Genomic DNA, 22,905 nt, shown 5'->3' with positions numbered 1-22,905 from the left:
TTACATACTTTGTATAGAAGTATGAATCACTCATATTCATGCTTTTTTATACTGCTTTTGTAAGACAATACAGGGACACACACACACCCATATCATGCATGTCAGTTGCCATGACGTGGCTTATTATACACAGATGTACAGTTGTTGTGGATGAAATTGTATTCCCTCTACTTCCCTCCAAAATGTCAACTACAAAAACTGAAAACGTCAATCTCGTTAGCACAACATAATAATATTATGCATATTTGTAACTGTTTGTTTTTATTTATATATACTCTACCTCGTGTAAAAAGATTCAAGGCTACTTTGTGATGATGTTAAGCCAGGATTAAGGGAGACTTATGTTTTTTTTTTTTTAAGAATTTAGTGTGTGAACTTTTTGAAAGCCAACAGAGAGAGTAACATTTTTAAATAGTAAAGGGAAAATGGTATAATTAAGATAATACTTAATCAAGAGCCTGGAAAGTATATTTTGTCTTTCAATGCCTTACTAACTTGATGTATGATCCTCAGTATATCACTTTATTTCTCTAGCTGTTTCCTAATTTGTAAAGTGATCCCTCAGATTTTTAAATGATAAGGTGAACAGAACAGGATTTACATGCTGGAGAAGATAAAGCTGCAGAGAATGTAGAGTGTGTGAGTTCAGGGAGGGAAAGACTCTTGGAATAGGTTCATCAGCAGGTCCCCAGGTATGCCAGGTGCAGGCCAAGTCCTACACTAGGGGGCCATGTAAGGGGTGAGTGGGGGCTGGATTCCAACTCAGCTTCTGGAGATAGGAGCACTTTTTTGTAAATAATCTACCTGGAGGGAATGTCTTTTTCCAGTTTGCACAAAGGAGTCTTTATGTGCTAGTTGCTGCCCTGTTTACCAGTTTTAGGCTTCATCTCAGTTGCCAGCACTGATCAGTTGGTAGCGACTGCCTGAATCCCTGCATGGCGTAAGAAATCTATGGGTGGTGGAGGGAGGAGCAGTGGCATGTATTTATTGATTCCCAGTATTGAACTTTAATTGTTTAGAGTGTAGGTATTTTATATTTGTAGTGTTTGAAAGTGCAGGCTCAGGAATCAGACTGAGCAGAAATTCCAGGTTTTTACTTACCAGTTTTATGACCTTGGGTAACTTCTTAATTCCTCTCTGCCTTTGTTCCTTATTTAGAAAATGGAGAAGATAGTTCTTGCCTCATAGGATTGTTGTAAGAATTGAATAAATGTGTTTAAAGTACAAGCATGATGCTTGGAACATGGCAACTACTCAGTTAACATTAGCTTTCATTGTAGTGATTGTTGTTTATAATAGTGCATGCATTGTATAGTGTGTCATATCCTAATGTCTACTCTAAGGGAGGGAAAAAATCTTTTTCCTCTATCCATTTTAGGTTCTCTGGCTGGAACTCTCTAATTAGACTGGCCAAAGACGGGGTAACAAGAGAAAACAAACAGAAGTTTATTAACAAGTGCATTGCACATGTACACATGGGAGCACCCAGTGATGAGTAACCCAAATGGATGGTTGGAATTTGGGTTTATATACCATCTTAGGATAATCAGAGGAGAAGGGGTTTTGGTCTTCTGGATGAAGGAGGCAAGTTATGGGAAAGTGACCAGGAAAAGTATGGTAAGCCGGATTGTTTAGTAAAGTTTGTTATATAGATTTAAGTTAGAACCATCTCCATTGGTAAGAGTTAGTTGTTAAGAGTCCTCCCTTTTCTTTTTCTTGAGAAAGAGAGACATCTTTACAAATGGAAATTTCTTTTACAAGTGTAAATTTTATCTACAAAATAAAAACTTGTGCCCTGTTTTTAGGGTTTTTCCTGAATCTGTTGGTTCTTAAAGGACTTTATTTTTTTTAAATTTACTTATTTTTGGCTGCGTTGGGTCTTCGTTGCTGTGCGGGGCTTTCTCTCGTTGTGGCGCGCAGGGGCTACTCTTCTTTGCGGTGCGCGGGCTTCTCCCTGCGTGGCTTCTCTTGTGGAGAATGGGCTCTAGGCGCGCAGGCTTCAGTAGTTGTGGCACACGGGCTCAGTAGTTGTGACTAATGGGCTTTAGAGCGCAGACTCAGTAGCTTTGGCACACGGGCATAGTTGCTGTGCAGCATGTGGGATCTTTCCCAACCAGGGCTCGAACCCATGTCCCCTGAACTGGCAGGCAGATTCTTAACCACTGCGCCACCAGGGAAGTCCTTAAAGGCCTTTAGCTCAGAATAATCCATATGCCAAAGAGGCATATTTTGAGTTGGCATATTCTAGTACTCTTCACTACCTATTCAGTGTATCTCTTATCCATTGATTTCTTTCTGTTTGCATTGCCGCCTTTCTCCTGGATAATTGCAACAGCCTTCTATCCTGTCTCTCCACTCCCAGTTGAAAGATCATAATAGATGGCCCTGAGTGTGTATAATATACAGCTCTCAGTTAAATTTAAGAAGAACAAGAGTATGGTTGAGTACTAGAGAATAGAAAGTATTTGAACATCCCTTGTGGAGTAATTGGTAGGGCATCTACAAGGATTGTTTTGTGGCCCTGAAACTAGTTTGAATTGAGTCCCCTCATTATAACTTTAGAATTTTCTATAATAGTGTTCTACAACCACAATTGGGAGTAGAGAAAGTTAATGAAGGTTTTAAATATTTGTGAGTATGTGGAATGTAAAAAGGGCAAGGATTCTAGGAAAGTGAGATTGAAATGGTTGACCGTGAGTTCCAGGGTATGATGCCAGGCACTTGAACCTAGATCCCAGAGGATCTAAGTAAGCTGAGAGCACAGGAAGAGGTAAAAGCAAACTGAGGATAAAGAATAAGTTCATCCAAGAAGGGAGAATAGATTTAAAAAATTGTGCTATGTTCATACAAATAGAAAACAATTCAAAGGAATGAACTTGAGCTAATGCTAAGTGAGAGTAGCAAGTTACAGAGGAATATCATTTATGTAAGATTTTTAGGAAGACATAAAATGAGTGTATTTATTTCCAGATTTTACTTGAAGTCCCTTTATCAGTATTTTATGCAAAATTCTCACCAGCTTGTTTCTCTGGTGTCCCAACTCACAATAGATTAGAAAGAGCAGATTTTAAAAGATTAATCTCTTAGATGCAATAACTGACCCACTAGTGAAGATGGAAGAGACCCAGAACTACTAAATTTAACACAGAAAACAATCAAACAGCATATGAATTTAGCTAAAATTAATGCAGGATAAATAGTCTTATGCCTAAATAGCACTAAGAGTACTCCTATTAAGGTGGCATTTGGTAACTGATATTCATGATTAAGACTTTGCACCATCAAAAATCAATTTCAGTTTTACTTGGTATATGGTTTTTACAAAGAGAGAAAAAGTATGTGACTATTTTAATATTTTCATTAAAATGGTTATGATGTAAAAAATAATCTTTTGGAAACTAAAAGGGGTAAGCTTCATGTATTTGGAAAATTCTCTTAATGTGGAACACTTCATGCTTGTTTGAATAAAGGATTATGATAGTGTGAAACAGAAGATAACAGCTTGAGCAATAAATGACTATATATAATTGTTGCTTGAGATATATTAATCTACTTTTTGGTTTCTTAACAGATTGTTTAACGAACAAAAGTGAAGAATTATCAAATAGCACAGTATACTTCCTGAATCTGTTTAATCACACCTTGACCTGCTTTGAGAATAACCTTCAGGTATTTTATATATGACACTTGAAATTAAAATGCTGTCTTGTCCAAGAGAATAATAAATAATTCCAATTTTTATAGCATTAATTGTTGATATTTATCTACATACACAGTGTAGAGGTAGACCTGGATTTCTGCTAAATTCTTCTATTACTAGCCCTTAGGCAAATCATCAAAACTTCAGTTTTTAATTTGTAGGATGGGAATAGTAAGATCTACCCTGCCTACCTTCCAGTATTTTGTAGTCAGGATCCAATGAGTTAATGAGTATGAACATATTAGCTGAGGCATGTGATTGTTTAATTAAAACACAGTGTTGTTCTATCAGACAATTTTTCTTGACTTTGTTCATGCAATAATGTATTTTGCAATTCAGTATGATTCTGTCTATAAAAAGCTTATTCTTTGCCTCAATATTTGCTTAAATATATTTTACCTACTTTAAAAGGTGCTGTTTAATAAGGTAACTTTGAGTTTTGAATTATAATATAAAAGGTAACCTTTAAGAAACCTACCTTATTGGGTTTTGTTTTCTCCACCTCTGACCCTTGAATGTTAGTACTGGAACGTTCCTGGTAGTGGTGAGGGGTGAAATTGGAATTCTGGTAAAATCCTAGTTTTGAAACTTGCTTTTTAACAAGTAGGTAATCCCCACAAATAGATAGAAATATATTTAGGATATAGGTATGTATGACTTTCTCTTTAATAAATGTGATAACATAGAATATGAATTTCCCTGAGTATAATAAAAACTATTAGATGAACATTTCCCAAAATATGTTCTGCAAGATTTTAATAGATAGCCCATAAAAAAGGTTTAGTGTTCTTAATAAGGGTAAGAAATGCTTTAATACAGGACTGCAGAACTTTAGTGGACTAATGTGCATTATATAGAACTTCAAGTGGTAACTTTGTATACAGCATTTACCAAGCCTATTTGACTAGGAACGCTTTGGTTTTAGAGACCAAAGACACTAGTTCTGATGAATTCACTTTAGGGAAATTAGCATTTTTCCTGGGATATTAGTTGCAAATACTTTTTCCTCATTTGTTGTTTGTCTTTTTATCATGATTCTCTTTTTGATATGAAGAAAATTTTAATTTTTATGTTGTTAGATTTACCAAAATTAATTTAATGGCTTGTGGATTTTGTGTCACACTAGAAGGCCTTTTCCCACTTTGAGATTATTAAAAAACTTTCCCCTGTGATTGTTTTAGGACTTTCATGGTTTTGTTTTGTACATTTAAGCATCATTTATCTGTTTGAAATTTATTTTGGTGTAAGATGTAAGGCTTACCGCCAGCCCTTTTTTTCCTGATGACTTCTTGACTTTCAAAACATGATTTACTAAATAAATCCATGAAATGAATTTTAGAACCAAGTTCAAAATAATCAATCATTTTGATATTTTATTAGAATTGCATTACATTTTAGAGTCATCATTTGGGAAAAATTGACCTGTTATGATATTAAGCTTTCCTATCTAGGAGTACAGTATATATTCACTATTTTTTATTTCAGTAAAATAGAATATAAAATTTACCACATTACAACTTTTAAGTGTACGGTTCAGTGGCATTACACATTGTTGTACAACTCTACCACCATCCATCTCCAGAATGTTTCATCTTCTCAAACTGAAACTCTGTATACATTAAGTAATAACTCCCCATTTCCTCCTTCTCTAGCCCCTGGAAACCACCATTATTTTTTATTTTTTAATGTTCTCTAGCACAGTTTTACTTTTTTATTTAAATTTCATATAGGTTTATACATTTCTTAAGTTTATTTCAAGGTATTACATAGTGTTTGGTGCCCTTATGAATGATATCTTTTCTTCCTCCACTACAGAATTTAACCGGCTATTTTTAAATGTTTTTTTTTTTTTGGAATAATTTTAGACTTACAGAAAAATTGCAAAGGTAATACAGAGAATTCCTGTATATCCCTGACCTAGTTTCCCCTAATGTTCACCTTATGTTACCAAGGTACATTAGTCAAAAATAAGAAATGAACATTGGTATATAACTATTAACTAAATGCCAGACTTCATTCTGATTTCACCAGTTTTTCTACTACTGTCCTTTTTTGTTTCAGGATTCATTCCAGGATAATGCATTGCATTTAGTAATTGGTTACTCCTTAAAATTTCTATCATATATATAGCTACATTTCCTTCTATTTCCAAATGCTGTACTTGTGAGTCCTTTTTTCCCTTGAATTTTCTTTAGGCTTGTTGAAGATACATTTATATTTATTGATCTTTTTGAAAACCCACCTTTGGCTTTATTTATCAGTTTCTGTTTTATTTTTCTTAATGTGTTGTTATGCTTTTGCATTTATTAATTCCTCCTATATTCTTTTGGTTTTGTCATTTTTCTATTTCCTTAAATTGAATGGTTTTTAAAAATTAATTAACTAATTAGTTAGTTCGTTTGTTTATTATCAGGGGAGAGGTATGAGCTGGACCTGTAGATTTGAGAGTCATCAGGTACAGATGGTATCAAGCCTGGAGACTTGGATGTGAGTGAGTGTAGATAGAGGTGATGAAGAGGCCCCAAGGACTGAGTTCTGGGCAATGCCAGTGTTTTATAGGGTGTGTGTGTGTGTGTGTGTGTGTGTGTGTGTATGTGTGTGTGTGTTTGAAAGGGGAGGGGAACCAGCTAAAGAGATAGGTGGTAGCAGTGAAATTAATGGTATTGGCTGTGGCAGTGCCTTCTGGCTCAGTGATGAGGCAGAGATATGGGTTTAGGTTCCAGACCAGCTCCACCTTATGTAGTATATGTTTGCAGGTGGCTTCTCTGGGAACCTGGACTGTCTGGGTGGCTGTGGAGACTGCTTTTTGTGGGTGGTCCCGCAGGCAAGGTGGGGCTATTATTCCAGCCCCTCGCATCTCCAGAGGACAGTAGGTGGTTGCAGGGGATAGAGGGTCACAAGAGACTGTGATTCCGGCTAGTTTCTCTTGGAGTGGTGTGACAGCTGTCAAACAACCTTCCTGTGATGAAATGTGCATGTCATGCCTCTGTAATTAACAGTGCTATCAAGGGCCTGGGTTTACTCCTCTGTTCTTGAGTCTCTTCAGAAAAGAAATCAGCAGGGGCACATGCTGATGTCATCATTTTCCCAGAATCCTACTTCCTCATTTGCTTTAAACGTTGCAGGGCTTTTTGTTGTTTGACTATGCCACCATTAGTCAGTCAGTCCCCGTATCAATGGAGATTTTTGTTTGGTTCAGTATTTTACTGTCACAAATATGGACAGTCTTTTGCAGGTATTTGTATCTTTATCTGTCTGGTAGATTCTTAGAAGTGAAATTGCAATGTCAAATGATATGTACATTTTAAGTTTTAATATAAATGACTAAATTATTCTCCCCCATCAAGGTACTGTGCTCCATTTTTTTTTTTTTTTTTTTTTTTTTTGTGCGGTACGCGGGCCTCTCACTGTTGTGGCCTCTTCCGTTGTGGAGCACAGGCTCCGGACGCGCAGGCTCAGCAGCCATGGCTCACGGGCCCAGCTGCTCCGCAGCATGTGGGATCTTCCCAGACCGGGGCACGAACCTGCGTCCCCTGCATTGGCAGGCGGACTTTCAACCACTGCGCCACCAGGGAAGCCTGTGCTCCATTTTTGATCGAACACATTTAGCTGAATGTACAATTGTTCTGTGAAAAACAGGCAATGGGCTATTTCTAGTGGCAGAACTAAAGAGAGTCTGAGTTTCTCTGACAAGTAGATAGTAAGGGTAATGTTGTAGGGGCTACATCAGCTTAATTCCTTTAATTTTTCCTTTTCTCTTTCATTCTGATAGTCAGTTAATATTATTTCTCCAGGCTATAAGGTAAAGAATAAAGGGAATAGAAAACAAAAGTGTGAATTGACTGTTTAGCAAACTTGTTCTTGAAATACAAGTGTCAGTCCCAGAAGTGGAAAAGATTGAGATTCACTAACATAATGTCTTATATCCAGTACCTGAGGTTATATTTCAGGTTATACGATTCATTGGTACTAGTCCCTTTTTGTTGACTTGAAAGGACTGGATTAAAAGCCTTGGGGTAAGAGGGCTGGGGGAGGGATGTAGTTTGGGTGCCTTTTCCTAACTCATTATAAAGTCTTCTCTGTCTCAGTAAGGCAGACTTCAGGGTTCAAGCCAGCACAGGCAAGGGTATACTTTTATTTATTTGGTGAGTGTGGGATAGATAAGGGCAGATGTATAAATGACAAGATAACAAGATAAATTTTTGGTATTTAGGTATCAATAATTTGGTATATAAGCTAGTGTTGCCCTCAGTTAGCAGTGGCTAGTGCAGTGGTTTTCAAAATTCAGGGGCGACTAGAAAGTACCAAATATTTTGCTGTGTGCTACATACCAGTCTCTATTCCTTGGGACCTGTAATACAGGTAAGGGTATCCCTATTTTATAGATAAAACCGAGGCTCAGAGTGGTTTAGCAACCTGCCCCACATCACAGCTCAGCACTTTAACATACTCTATTATTTCCTCCAGGAGGGCAAATAAGTTTTAAAAATGTAATGTTTATTGTGTGTATTATATGTGCCTTTGACATTTTAGGGGAGCGCACACAGTCTTCTTCAGTTAAGCAATTATTCGGAAGTATGCAAAAACTGTCGTGACGCATACAAAACTCTGAGTAGTCTGTACAGTGAAATGCAAAAAATGAATGAACTTGAAAATAAGGCTGAATCTGGAACACACTTATGCATTGATGTGGAAGATGCAGTAAGTACTTTGCTCCTGATACAACACGTGTTTTGCAGTGTTGTTGAATGTGCCTTCAGTATTATTATTGGAATTTGCATATGGTGTCTTCAACCAGAAATAACTAGTTGCTAAGTAATAAAGTTTTAGAATATCCTGATGTGTAAAACTAAAATGGAAATTAATCAGATACTTCATAAGTAAGTTGATAATTTGGTATATTTGACTTTTTATTAAAGTATAATTGATTTACAATATTATATTAGTTTCAGGTATACAACATAGTGATTTACTATTTTTATAGATTATACTCCATTTATACATTTTGTTTTTTAAGTTTGATAATGTGTGTCATTTTCAGAGGTGTGGGTATATTGTTAAATGTTTTCATTTCAGTTTCTTGTGCACTTGTTGCTAATTCAAGAAGTCTCTAGGTTTTGCTACAATATGTTTCTGAAGCCATTCCTCAGTTACTTCTTATCCCGTTGCTTTGTTTATTTCTTTATATCTATTACCATCTGAAAAGTTTTGTTTACTTATTTGTAGTCTTCCTCCCCTTAATAAAATATAAGCCATATGAGGACAAGGATGTCATTGACCTTTTTTGTTCACTGTTCAGTATCTAGAACAGCGCCTAGCAAATAGTGGGCCCTTAGTAACATGTATTGATTGAATGAATAGTCAACAAAAACTTTTTCCTCCGTTGAATAGCCTGCCTTTACATGGGGCACCACTAGATGGCAATCATGCCTTTTTATGGGAATATGATGCCTGACTATTGAGGCATTAGAGGAAATTGAAAATTTATGGTCAAAAAGCAGAGAACTTCTGGTCAAAATTGGTAAACTTAATGTTTGAGAATGATGAGTGTGAATTATAGCAGCTCAGAGTGAACATAGTGGATCTGTAATATTCAGAACGGTGAAAAGCACTTAAAATGGATACACCATGGGGATTTTTGTTTGTTACTGCTCTGTTACTAATGTTTAGAGTAGTACCTGGCTTCTAGTAGGTTCCCAATAAATAATAAACATCTTTTTAAAGAATAATAGTCTCTGTTTTTTTAAAAATAAAGAACAAAAATGAATATTGGTTCTATGACACAAGTTGGATTACACAGGAAATCATCATGACCAACCTATTTTAGAACATCCATCTTGCAATAAGCAAAAATTACAACAGACGTACAGTGCACCATTTGTAAACCATATCTCAATTAAACAAAATCCAGGCAAGAACAGGTTTTTTTTTTTTTTTTTTTTTTTTTTTTTTTTTTTTTTGTGGTACGCGGGCCTCTTACTGTCGTGGCCTCTCCCGTTGCGGAGCACAGGCTCCGGACGCGCAGGCTCAGCGGCCATGGCTCACGGGCCCAGCCGCTCCAGGGCATGTGGGATCTTCCCGGACCGGGGCACGAACCCGTGTCCCCTGCATCGGCAGGCGGATTCTCAACCACTGCGCCACCAGGGAAGCCCGCAAGAACAGTTTTAAATGCTAAATTTGATAGTTTCCTTATATCATTAGCCTGTTTGACAGAAATCATGAGCTCAATGAAAGTGAAGTACTGTAGCCCCTAAGTGTATCTAGGGGCTAAATAATATATTAATATTGTCTAATAAAGTTTCCATGACTCATTAGATAGTATGTACTTAAAAAATTATTTGCTGTGAGTATGAATCTTTCATAATCTTAGATAAGCTATTAAGCATTTCATAGATATCATCTCTTGAAGATAAGCCCAATAAAGTTGATATTTTTATCTCCATTCTAAAAATATTGCAACAAGCTCAGTGAGATTACATAGGTAACATATGAAAGAAAATATTTTGTTTGTTTTGTGAGATTTCCCCTCCCCCCCAGTTTTATTGAGATGTACTTGACAAATAAAATTGTAATATATTTAAAGTGTACAGTGTGATGATTTGATATACATACATATTGCAAAAGGATTCCCACAGTCTAATTACTGACATTCATCACCTCACATAGTTACCCTTTTAAATCTTTTTTAATGAATGAAACACAATATATTTCTATTGATACAAGTTCTGTGTTTGAAGTCTGTGAAAAGCTGACATTCTTTGGACAGTATTATGAATTTACAATATGAAATTTCTGTATGGATATAAATTTATACAATGACTAATCGTGAACCAGCTTATTTCCCTGACAGAAGAAATTGTTCTCAACTATTAATAGATTTTTTAGGGATGTGTATTTAGTCTAAATTTGGGGTTCTTGTTATTGACAAAATAATTGTATGAAATTGAAGACAAGTTAAATATAAAATAGAGTAACATTATTTGTTATTGTTTCAGATGAATATTACTCGAAAACTTTGGAGTCGAACTTTCAACTGTTCAGTCCCTTGCAGTGACACAGTGCCTGTAATTGCTGTTTCTGTGTTCATTCTCTTTCTACCTGTTGTCTTCTACCTTAGTAGTTTTCTTCACTCAGAGCAAAAGAAACGCAAACTCATTCTACGTAAGTTTCTTTTTATGGTTGTTTATTTACTTAGATTAAAAACCTGTATTTAAAAAACTCTAAGCCTGTTTTAGAAATAATATATACTCTGAGAACTCAAACTATATTAGCCTAAAACAGCTCTCTTCTTCAAATTTTACAACTGTGCTCACTAACAGAAGAGATGTGTAAGTTAAGTGACTTTATAATCAAACATTAACATACAGTATCTTTCAGAAGCTTTAATTGAGAAAGCTAGATTCCCTGAAATAAGATTGACAACAACAAAGGAATAGCAACAAGGGCTTTGCAGACCTGAAATGGCCATAATAGGGAGATAAATAGTAGAGAGCTCTTAGGCGCATTGGCAGAACCACCCATGACAGAACCACCAAACAAGTAGCAGGCAGGGAGAAACTGTAGCTTACACACAGACAATTTGTTTATGAACAAATTGGAATTGTAGTTGCAAGAAAGTTACTTGACATATAGCATGTGCTCAGTATGTGTTCATTCCTTTCCTTTCTCCCCATCAAATAGGGCAGAGCAGAAAGAAACACTAACTAGAAGGTCCCAACTAGCCAAAGAAAAGTGACCTCCAAATCTCATAGGTTTCCTGTTTATTATCAGAATGAAAATATGGGCTTATCCCTTAGTAATTTTAGTTTTTTTTTTTTAAAGAATGTTTTCTAGAGAAAAAAAAGTCAGGCTTTTTTTCTCTCAAATATTATTCCTAGTCTAGGAACCTATGATATAAAAATTCTTTCCCCTGTAAATTTCTTTCTGGCATTTCTTCATCATTTATCTAACTTAAAAAAAACCAAACAGATTGCTTGTAGATCAGTTTACATTGAATTTGTAATGTCTTGTCACCTCAAAAAGCTAGCTACTAGAGGAGAGTCTTTATCATGGGTGTGTTTAGTAAAGTATTTTGAAGATTGCCAGCATTCTGTAAATATGTAATAACTCGGGCCTAAAAATGCTTCTTTAGGGTAATAACAAAACGTTGCAGGGACCCCACCATGGAGAAACTTTATTTTTCAGGGCTTGGTGTACTTTTAAAGTTTAGCATCTTATTTGCTTTGCAAATCTATTTAACTCTACAGAAGATATATAGTACTTCTGATCAGTGTTTTTGTTTGTTTGATTGTTTTCACAATAAAAGCATTACTATCCATCTGCTTGTATAAGCCACAAATCTTTTTGTCTTTTAATTTCTTTTAATATCTTTCAATTTCTTAACTTTTTCTTTTCTTTCCCCATTCCCTTATTCCCTCCCCTACCCCTTTTCAATTCATCAGCAAGTACTGCCAGCTCTATTTCCAAAAATATATCTTAAATTATCTTTTCTCTATCCCCACTGGTAATACCTTAGCCCAAGCCATCACCGTCTCTTACCAGCACTAAGGCAGAGGTCCCTTAACTGGTATCCCTACTTCTACTTCTTGACCCACTACAATCCATTGTCCGTATAGTGGCTAGAGTAAATTTTTAAACACAAGTTTTACCACGTGCTCCTCTCCCATTTGAAACCCTTCCCATGTACCCGTCGCACCTAGAATAAAATACAGACATATTCCAAGCTCTGCTCTCCAAGCTTCATGTGACCTGGTCCCATCTGCCTTCCTAAACTCCTGTGTCTACCCCTCTCCTTTCTCATGATGCTGTATGTAGGCAGTCTGGCCTTCTTCCTGCTCCTCTCAAACACCAAGCTCATTCACACTGCCCTCTTTCCGAGGTTCTTGTATTTTTCCCTCCTTGCTTTCCTTGACAGGCTCCTTGTCAGCCAGGTCTTAGGTCAAAGGTTACTGACACAAAGAGAACTTTTATGACCCCCCCAACCTAAGAATACACCCTTTTAAAAATTCTTCTGTATCACCTTTCTTTAATAGTATTTGATCACTATTTAGTCTATTTAAATTAACTTTTCCACTTATTTTCTACCTCATTTGTTTGTCTACCCTGACTCAACTGTAAGTTCCATCAGAAAAAGGATTTTGTTTATGTTGCTCACCACAATATCACCAGCACCTAGAAAGTACCTGACCCATAGTAGATACCCAAAAATATTTGTTGAATAAAATAACATTGTACTTAATGTTAGCAACTCCTAGAATGTGTTCCTTAAAATACTAGTCCTATGAAATTCCTTTTCATGAGCTTCGTAATGTACGTGAATATAAATTAAGGCCTCTAAGATTACATCCCCCAAACTTGACAATAGGACCTTTGCATAATACCTATTAATGTTTCATAGAAGCATTGTTTATAAATTAAATGATGAACTTAAGGAAATGCTAGTGTAAGCAAATAGTTCTTGTGCTGATACCTCATGGAAATTTTAATTTACTTTTCTTTATGCTACCATTTTATATGCTTCCATTCATCAAGTCCTATGGTAGGAATTAAGGATTTAAAAAGGAACAAAGCACAATAGATGCCCTCAAAGAACATAGCAACCATAATCCAATCATTACAACAAATGTAGTAGAAGTGCATACAGTGTGGTTGGACCACAGAGGCATAGAAGACGAACTCTGCATTTTGGGTGTTGGAATTCACCATTAGAAGATCCCTGGAGTAGAATTTTGGAGGATGTAGGGATTTATTAGATAGAGAATAAGGAAGCAAGGAAGTTGTAGTTATATGTACTCACTGGTATTGCTACCTGGTTAGTTTAATGAATTTGGTAATTAGAAACTAGATTGCTTTTAATAGTTTTAAACAACATTAAAAAAAAAAAAAACGCTTTTGATTTAGTTTGCTTCCCAAATCCACTGAAGGCTTAAGAGGTGGACTTTCAGTTTAGGCTGTTTTTTAGTTTAAGTTGCTTTTTAAGTTTAGGCTGAAGCAATACACTGGTCCAGGAAGCCATGTTGTCATCTTCTACTTAGAGTTGTCAGGGGAGACCCTGATAGAAACTAGAACAGTGGTTCTCATCCTTGGCCACATATCAGAATTGTCTGCAGCGCTTTCAAAACACAAAACCAAAAATTAAATGTCTGAATACCATTGCAGACCTTCTAAATCATAACCTCTATTCTAGTGTTGAGAACCTCTGAAGTAGAGAGATTCTTAGTTATCCAATGTAAGATACTTTCAGTATAGCATGGTTGTTTTTAATTTCTGGAACATGAGAAACATTCATGTTTAACTAAAGAACAAAACATATTACCAAGCCAAATAGCCATGATTTTCTTTATTAACTCTAATGACTCAGTCCCTTTAGCATCATGATCAAAACTGATTGTACATATTTTATTAGCTGCCATATATGTTTGTGCACATGTGTGTAATATCCAACTCACTTTTCTTTGTAAGCCATTTGAATATATATTTTTTAAACATTACAGAGTTCTTTCACTGAATTCTTTTAAGAGAAATTTAGATTTGGATTTCTAGATTAGACTTTCAAATATATAATTTTATTATTATACTTTACAGCACTTCCATTTTTAAAGTAGAGTACTTTAATTTTTATTACATATTTAAGACTGTATTGTTCAGGATGATATAAATTATGTCTGTTTTACTTGGCACTGCTTCTAACAAAATCACGTGCAGCTTCTAGCAAAGTTATATCTTTTGAGGTTGGTAGAAAAAAATAGATTTAGATTTAATTCTTATAAGATTGAATCTATTCAGATGCAAACATAGAATTAATAGATGAATACTATAGTTTACATAAAATAATGAATAATTATGTTTAGAGAATTAAATTTAAGTTAAAATATAATACTTTTGATTTATTTAGCCAAACGTCTCAAGTCCAGTACCAGCTTTGCAAACATTCAAGAAAATTCACACTGAAACCTACAGAATGGAGAATTGATATCATATCCCATGGATGAATGGTGGAAGACACAGCTTGGTCCAAAAGAAGATAAACCGTGATTTGACAAGTCAAGTTCTTAAGAAATGCAAGGACTTCAGATTTATTTTTAAATAAGAATTTTCAATTTTTCTTTCCTGTTCCACCCCCTTTTTAAGGGTTTGGGTATTTTTAATTTACAGGCATAGCAATGTTGTCTATTTTAAAGTGTATTTGTTATAATAACAAAAGATGCAAGAACAATCTTGTTTTATTTTGTAGGCATATTGTTACTATTTGAGACTTCCAGTATCTCCTTAGTTAACATAGTATCTCTAGTAGCAAAGTTTTTGAGAACTAACATTTAAAAATTCATCAGTTATAGCAAAGACTTTGAAAAAAATTTACTTGCTGAAAAGTAGCAAGTCCAAAGATTAATTTAAGTTTCTCACCATTGCAGTATTATTGTCACATATATTTAATATGTCATATATTACAAGTAATATGTAATTCAATCTCTGGTTTCCTTAAAGTCATTTTTGAAACAACTAGTTATAAACCTCCCCCCAAATTTTTAGAAATGGAAAGGCACATTACATTTATCTTTGTAAAAAGATTTATGGTAACTGGTTTCTTACTTGACTTTTATAAATAGTGTTTTACACCTTATTTTTGCCTTTATTTCATAAGTAATTTGAAATCACTGGACTGCTTTATTATATTCAGGGCAAGATGGATTCTTTTTATACCAGGGATTTGCATTGTGAATTATATTATTTGGCAATTTATAATTTATTACCACTTTAAATCAAATGTAACATTGTCACAATGTATTTAAATTATGATTTTTTAATAGGGATTTTCTCTTGGGATATATGGGGAGTTTTGGAGGGGAGAAAAAGGAGGAGTAAAAAAAGCTTAAGATTCAGAAAATAGACAGGGACCTGAGGGGATGCTCACTGTAAGAGTATTGAATGGTTCGTACTGGGGGGCGTGAGTCAGAAAGAGAATCTGATACAGAAAGTAGTTCAGTTAAGATGATGCTTATTTTTTTTCTAAATTATTTAAATCAGATAAAAGTGATATGTGATTGAAATGAAGTCAGATAGTTCACACTCGAAAACAAATTCCTTTTTGGAATGTTTATATCAGTCTTTCAAAAAAAGCTTCATTTCAGAATTGTTCGCATTTTTTTCCCTCAGGTTTTTAGCATTAGGTGTTTCACTTGTTAATTCCTTCTCGCTGTCTTGGTGGAAATAGCCTTCCTTCCTTCCTTCCTCCCTCCCTCCCTCCCTCCCTCCCTCCTTCCCTCCCTTCCTTCCTTCCTTCCTTCCTTCCTTTCATATAAAGCCTACTTTATACAGAAACAGTTTGCTTAACTGGTACAAGAATCTGAATCCTTTTATACACTGTAAAATGCTCTTATAGAGAGACAAGGAAGTGTTTTTATTACTTTTTAAAATGTTTACCATGTATGCAGAGTGAAAGAGAAGCCTCCTCCTTGGATATGCAACATATCCAAAAGCTGTTAGTGTTTCTAGTCTGCTGTGATCCATTTAAAATGTGCTGGGATTTATTCTGCTGTTAACTGTTCATGCTGCTGATGCTAATAGCACCATCTTGATTTGAAGCATATGGTTGAGGGCCATTGAAAGCAATCTTTCATTAATGCATATAAAATCAGTTTACATGTACAAAGTTACAAAATGGCATATTTGATTCTGTAAGAAGTGACTCTCTGAGCACCTTTTAATATGTATTTCTGAAAACCATTGCTTTTGGATATGGTTGCTAATAAGCACTTTACAAAAGAAAAGGCAGCCGTTAATATTTTTCTGGTTGAGTCATTGCTCTTTAGAAGTAGCATCAGCAATAGATTGCAAAAATAAGCATTAAGCACTACAGTAAAGTGTGTAAATATTTCATTTGTAAAGTCGTATTGAAAAGTTCTTTGCATAGTTCTGAATTCTTAGATTCACAGCATATGTGTGTGCACCAGAACATCTTTAGTTTTTTGGCACTTTGAAATAAACAAAGTAGCTTAAGGAAATTAAAGTGCTATATTTAATTTAATTAATTAATTAATTTATTTATTTATTGGCTGCATTGGGTCTTCGTTGCTGCATGCAGGCTTTCTCTATTTGCGGCGAGTGGAGGCTACTCTTCGTTGAGGTGCATAGGCTTCTCATTGCGGTGGCTTCTCTTTGTTTCAGAGCATGGGCTCTAGGCGCCTGGGCTTCAGTTGTTGTGGCACGTGGACTCTAGAGTGCAGGCTCAGTAGTTGTGGCTCATGGGCTTAGTTGCTCTGTGGCATGTGGGATCTTCCTGGACCAGGGTTCAAACCCGTGTCCCCTGCATTGGCAGGTGGATTCTTAACCACTGTGCCACCAGGGAAGTCCATATGCTGTATTCTTTTAATTTTTTTTTTTTTTTTTTTTTTTTTGCGGCACGCAGGCCTCTCACTGCTCCCGACGCGCAGGCCCAGCGGCCACGGCTCACAGGCCCAGCCGCTCAGCGGCATGTGGGATCCTCCCGGACCGGGGCACGAACCCGCGTCCCCTGCATCGGGAGGCAGACTCCCAAGCACTGTGCCACCAGGGAAGCCCCCATATGCTATATTCTTACAATAAAGTAAGCTACAGAAAAGAAAATGTTATTAAGAAAATCATAAGGAAGAAAAATATGTTTACAGTACTGTACTGTATCGATACTATAAGTTTATGTCATCTGTTTACAAGATGAATTGTCTGTCAGTACCCACATCAATATTGTCTTATATGATGCAAAATACTGTAGATATTATACGTATTATTAACACTAGACATCAAAAATGAAGAGATAACGTGAAAAAGAAATTCAGTTTATTAACAGGTATAACAATTCATGCATTGATAAAGAAGAAGCAGCTATATGATTGCTTTATGGTAGCCTAGGATAATCAATACAATTACTTCATGGTAGCCTAGCCTGCTCACTAATGAATGAATTGTTATAAAATTTTTATGGCATGCATAAAATTTTTATGGCATGCATTATTGCAGTCATATTCATGATACAGTATTGGAAACATAATTATATATTTTTAAAAAACACTTCCCTGTGATGATAGGCTGATACACAGTTTCTCCAATTATGAAAGAGAGAGGCATACTGTACAGTTACATAATTCTTTGAAAGCAAAGTTATAAAAGCGTAAGAAAACTAATATCATTAATGTTATGTTAAATATCACTCACCTTGTGCCTATGTAGGGATAGGCTATCCAATACAAGTCTTGCACATTATGTTCTACACATATATTTTTGTATATATGTTGAAAAAAAATCTGTGTGTGAATAGACCTGCACATTTCAAAGACATGTTGTTCAAGGGTCAACTGTACCTTAAAGAAATCACTATTGCCTTCTGGCTTGCAAATTTTCTGATGACAGGTCTGCTGTGATTATTATATTTGTTCTTCTTTATGTAACATTTTTATTTTCTGACTGCCTTCAAGATTTCCTCTTAACTTTCAATTTTCAACAGTTTTACTATGATGTGTCTTGGTATGTTTTTCTTTGTATTTATTCTGCTTGGGATTCTCTGAGCCTCTTGGATTTTTTGGTTGTATATCATTAATTTTGGAAAATTCTCATCCATTATACCATCAAATATTCTTCTGTCCTGTTCTCTCTCTCTCTTCGCCTTCTGGGACTCTAATTAGATTTATGTTAGACCATTTGATATTGTCCCACAGCTCTGTTGGATGCACTCTTCTGTTTTATTCACTCTCTTTTTCTTTTATGTTTCAGTGTGCATCATTTCTATCGACCTACTTCAGGTTCACTGATGCTTTCTTGTGCTGTGTCCAGTCTACTAATAAGCCTGTCAAAATGATTCTTCATCTCTTGATACTGTATTTTTATTCCCAGGGTTTCCATTTAACTCTTTTTTATAGTTTCTATCTCTCTGCTGAAATTCTCTGTTTTTGTATGCTGTCCACTCATTCCAGTAGATCCCTTAGCATTTTAATCACAGTTATTTTAAATTCCTGTTGGATAGTGTCAATATCTAGGTCATCTCTGGATTTAGTTCTGTTAACGACTTTATCTCTTGACAGTGGATCATTGTCATTTTTTTCTCTTGCTTTTTAATGTGTCTTATAATTTTTGATTGAATGTCAGACATTGCATGTAAAAGAACAGTAGAAACTGAGGTAAATAGTATTTATACCTACAGTGGGCACACCTCTCCTTCTCTTGGGCCATTACTGTAGGGGTACCAAGTAACTCTCAGTAGTAGTTGATCTGGGCTTGGGTTTTATTGTTGATATTGTAACCTTCAATATACCACAGCTTTAAAATTCATCCAGTGGTGAACTGCTGCTACTTTGTGTTTAGTGAGTGTTCTAGAATGCCAGGGAGTTTTTCTCAGTGTCCCTGCTTCACCCTCTTGCTTTCAGCAGACTGCACAACTATACTATAAGTGGAATCTCTACAAGTCCTGCCCCTCCCTTAGCTCTAGGGATCTGTTGCTTGTTTCTTTGAGCAAGTTTTGTGGTTGGGGCAGGCAGTGTTTTCCCCGCTAGCCTCAGTCTCATGCAGGCCCTGGGCTCTTGAGCTTTACAGGTGCACCTCCTTCTCCCATGGCAGTCAGACTCTGCATTGTAATGGGGGGGGGGGGCGGTTCTTAAATGAGAGTAAGTTTCCTGTCCCTCTCTCACTGGCAGCAGACCTTATGCTTTGCGTTTGGGCAGGATCCTGGTCACAGGTGGGTTTCCTACCCCCCTCCAGCATCTGATGCTTTTTCCTACAACTCCTTCTCTACCACAGCCTTTTCTTGGAACCAGGGAACAGGAAGGTTTTGTACCACTCCACTAGTGGTAAATGGCTCTTTCTTTGTATAAAAGAACATGCCTTCATGCCTTTACCCCAGTGGCAGATGGTTGTTATCTGCATGCCTGTGTCACCAAAGGGTGGCTCTTTCAGTTTTCCTGATCTACCCCCCATTTGTATTTATTTATTTATTTGTTTGTTTGTTTTTTCGATACACGGTCCTCTCACTGTTGTGGCCTCTCTCGTGGAGCACAGGCTCCGGACGCGCAGGCTCAGCGGCCATGGCTCATGGGCCCAGCCACTCTGCGGCATGTGGGATCTTCCCGGACTGGGACACGAACCCATGTCCCCTGCATCAGCAGGCAGATTCTCAACCACTGCGCCACCAGGGAAGCCCCCCATTTTTCTTATGAGCACCCAGTGGAGGCCTATGGAAAAGAGCTGGCAAGTGAAGGCAGACTCTTCTTGTATCTGTGGCTCCTGGAGATTCTAAGCTGTCACACTGGCTCATACTTTGTCTTTAAGCATTTGTTAAAATTTGGGGTTTTTTCCTCTTATTGTTTTGGCTGCTACTCTTCCTTCTGTACTCTGCCCAAAGAAACATAGTTTGTAGGAGCAGAGCTTCTTGTTTTTCTATATCCTAAGTGAGACTGGAACTCATTGATTGCTTCTTTGTTGTCAAGTTTTTTCTTGACAGCAAATTGCTGTGCAATTTGTTTAATGGGTAAAGAGATGAAACGAAAAAAGCAAGATTGATAATGATGGAAAACATAAATAGTAACTAAATCCCAAACCGAAAAATATAGTAGCTGAACTTAACTCAGTGGAAGGGTTTTATAACCAATAAGACATGGTTGAAGAGATGATGATGATTAAGAATAAATTAGAAGAATATCTCCAGAAGGAAACCTGGAGAGAAAAATGTTTGTAAATACAAATGGGGGTGGGGTGGGTAAGAGATATAGGGGATATCGTGAGAAGATTTAATATAAGTGTATTTAGAGTCCCTGAAGCAAAGGAGAGAGGAAAATGGAACAGAAACAATTTTTGAAAAGATAATAGCTGAGAATATTCCCAAACTGGTGAAAAACATTGTCACAAATTAAGAAGCCCAAAAAGGATTGAAAACAAACCCCAAAACCTAGTCACATTCATAGTAAATGAAAACCAAGGAGAAAATCATACATACATACAGCTAGAGAAAAAAGACATTACCTTCATGAGAGCAATAATTAAACTTATTGTTAGTTTCTCAAGAGAAATAATGAAAGCAGGAAGGTAAACAGAGTATTTTCAAACTGCTGAAAAAAAGTAACTGACAATCTAGAATTCTATGCCCAGCAAAAACGTGCTCTTCAAAATTGAAAGGGGAATAAGGCATATCTGGGCATAAAGTCTAAGAGAATTATCACAAGCAAGGCCTGCATTAAAGGGAATACTAAAGATCGTTCTTCAGGCAGAAATAAAATGAACTTAGGTGGAAACCCAAAGGCACAAGAAGGATAAAATAGATAAATAAATCTGAATAATTATTGACTGTATACAACAATAATGCCCTGTGGGATTAACATATATATAATGAAAACACATAACAATGGCATAAAAATCAAAAGAAGATTCTTGGAGTTAAAATGTTTTAAGGTCGTTTCGTTGTATTATGTGGAAAGAAGATTATTTCTTTAGGCTGTTTCTGGAAGTAAAATTGATTGTCAAGTGGGTATTGGTAAAGAATTTTTTTGTTTTTAAATTGGATTGAAGGTGCATTCTGATTCAGATCTAATTCCACTCCTTTCATGACATCTTTTATGATTTTCTTCTGCTCTTGACTCTTCATATTTAAGGCAGCAGCTTGTCATAAAGGAAAAAATGAGGCCTTTAGAATCAGACCTGGGTTTAAACTCCTGCTTTTTCCCTTCCTTGGACAGGCAATTTACTTCCCCTTCCTTGGACAAATAGGAGGTAATAATACTGGCCTCACAAGATTATTGTGCAAATTAAATGAGATTAGGTATATGAAGAGCCTACAATGCAGTGCCCAGTATCTAGTACTTCATACTGCTCAATTGCACAATGCAGTTTGGCACTTGATTAGACACCCTCTCACATTGTTTCCTAGGTTCCTTATGTTTGGGATTATTATCCCTCCTCTCCTGACTAGATTGTAATCCTTTCCAGTTCAGGTACTATATCTCTTTTTCCTCTGGTACCTGTATGTAGTTCAATGAAGGGTTTTTGGAGTCAGGGTAACACTTGCTTGAAGAAAGCACATGTAAACAAGATAAAATACATTCCTGAACTACACACTGTTTTGTAGCAGGTCCACACAGAAGGATGTTTGAGACCTTGAAGAAAAGTCCTTCAGCTGCCCTTGAAAAGCATAAATGGTGTAAACATAACTTTAATGGAAAGAGAGAAGTGCTATCTTACCATTCAGGAACCCTCCAGTTTAAGCTAGAGCCAGTATCGAGTGTCATGAATTGCTGCCCTTAAAAGTAGCATCTTAAATTGCATATAATACCTTTTCTGGGCAAGAGTCCCATCTGTTTAATCTCTGCTAAATGAGTGTATATTAGATCTGACTCTTGAAAAATACCAAGTTAAATTGGACAGTTAAAATAAAATCAACATGATAACCATAACTGGTTGAATTTAACTTTCCTTTCAGTAATCCCACACATTACCTACTTATTGGCTGTAATGAACATGCCATTCAGCTAAAATAAGATTAACTGCTTAAACTGCAGTATTACAGGCAGAGAACGTTAATGCCACTTTGTGTTTCATTGTAAGGTTCAGCAGTTAAGCAATATGGTGTTGTCATTTCTTCCTTTGTAATCAAGATGGTTTCACTTAGGATTAGTGCTCCCCAGCCGATTTTCCTGATGGAACATTTGAAGCAGTACATTTATATGTCTAGGTTATAGCCTGGAAGCAATAACAATCTTCAGAATCAAACCTGTTGGCCTCATCAGCACTCAAATTACACTGCTCTTTGTGAAGCCCCCCTCTGCTCTAACGGTGATGAAAATCTTGCCTGCCATGCAGACTGTGGAAGGGAAGTTGGAAGGGGACTTGACCATGCATCTGGAAAATAGCACTGTGGCTCAGGTGGAATCAGAGTCCAGAAAATTAACCCAAGTTTTCCCCAAGTGAATGCACATTTGCCTGTTCTCTGCGTCAAGGTCAAATCCCACTTCAATGGATCTTTCTAGACTGTTCGAGCCCCACTCATCTCTGTTTTCTTTGGACTCTAATTGCAATTACAGTTCTCCCTACATTACTTAAGACTGATTATTTAGTGATTTATATGAGTCATATCATTGTTCTATATAGGCTAAGACTATCTCTTCAGTTAGACTGCAAAGTCTCAGAAGTCAGGGACTAACGTCTATATGGTCCTGAACCCAAAAGAAGGGCCCAGTAATTGCTCTTGGAGTGAA

At 36.3% G+C, this 22,905-nt stretch overlaps 1 protein-coding gene across 1 annotated transcript in view; it reads left to right on the top strand.

Annotated features, from left to right (window-relative positions):
- The window catches only part of OSTM1 (osteoclastogenesis associated transmembrane protein 1), a 39,882-nt gene extending 22,597 nt beyond the window's left edge, over positions 1-17,285 (top strand). Inside the window, exons 3-6 of the mRNA XM_059083938.2 lie at positions 3,572-3,669; positions 8,234-8,401; positions 10,696-10,861; positions 14,595-17,285. Of these exons, the coding sequence (XP_058939921.1) occupies positions 3,572-3,669; positions 8,234-8,401; positions 10,696-10,861; positions 14,595-14,650 (488 nt within the window). The 3' untranslated portion in view covers positions 14,651-17,285. The remainder of the gene's footprint in view (positions 1-3,571; positions 3,670-8,233; positions 8,402-10,695; positions 10,862-14,594) is intronic.
- Positions 17,286-22,905: the final 5,620 nt, after the last annotated feature.

This window comes from Kogia breviceps, chromosome 13, assembly GCF_026419965.1.
Source record: "Kogia breviceps isolate mKogBre1 chromosome 13, mKogBre1 haplotype 1, whole genome shotgun sequence".
Lineage (NCBI taxonomy): Eukaryota > Metazoa > Chordata > Mammalia > Artiodactyla > Physeteridae > Kogia > Kogia breviceps.
This window is presented reverse-complemented; position numbering and strand designations above follow the sequence as displayed.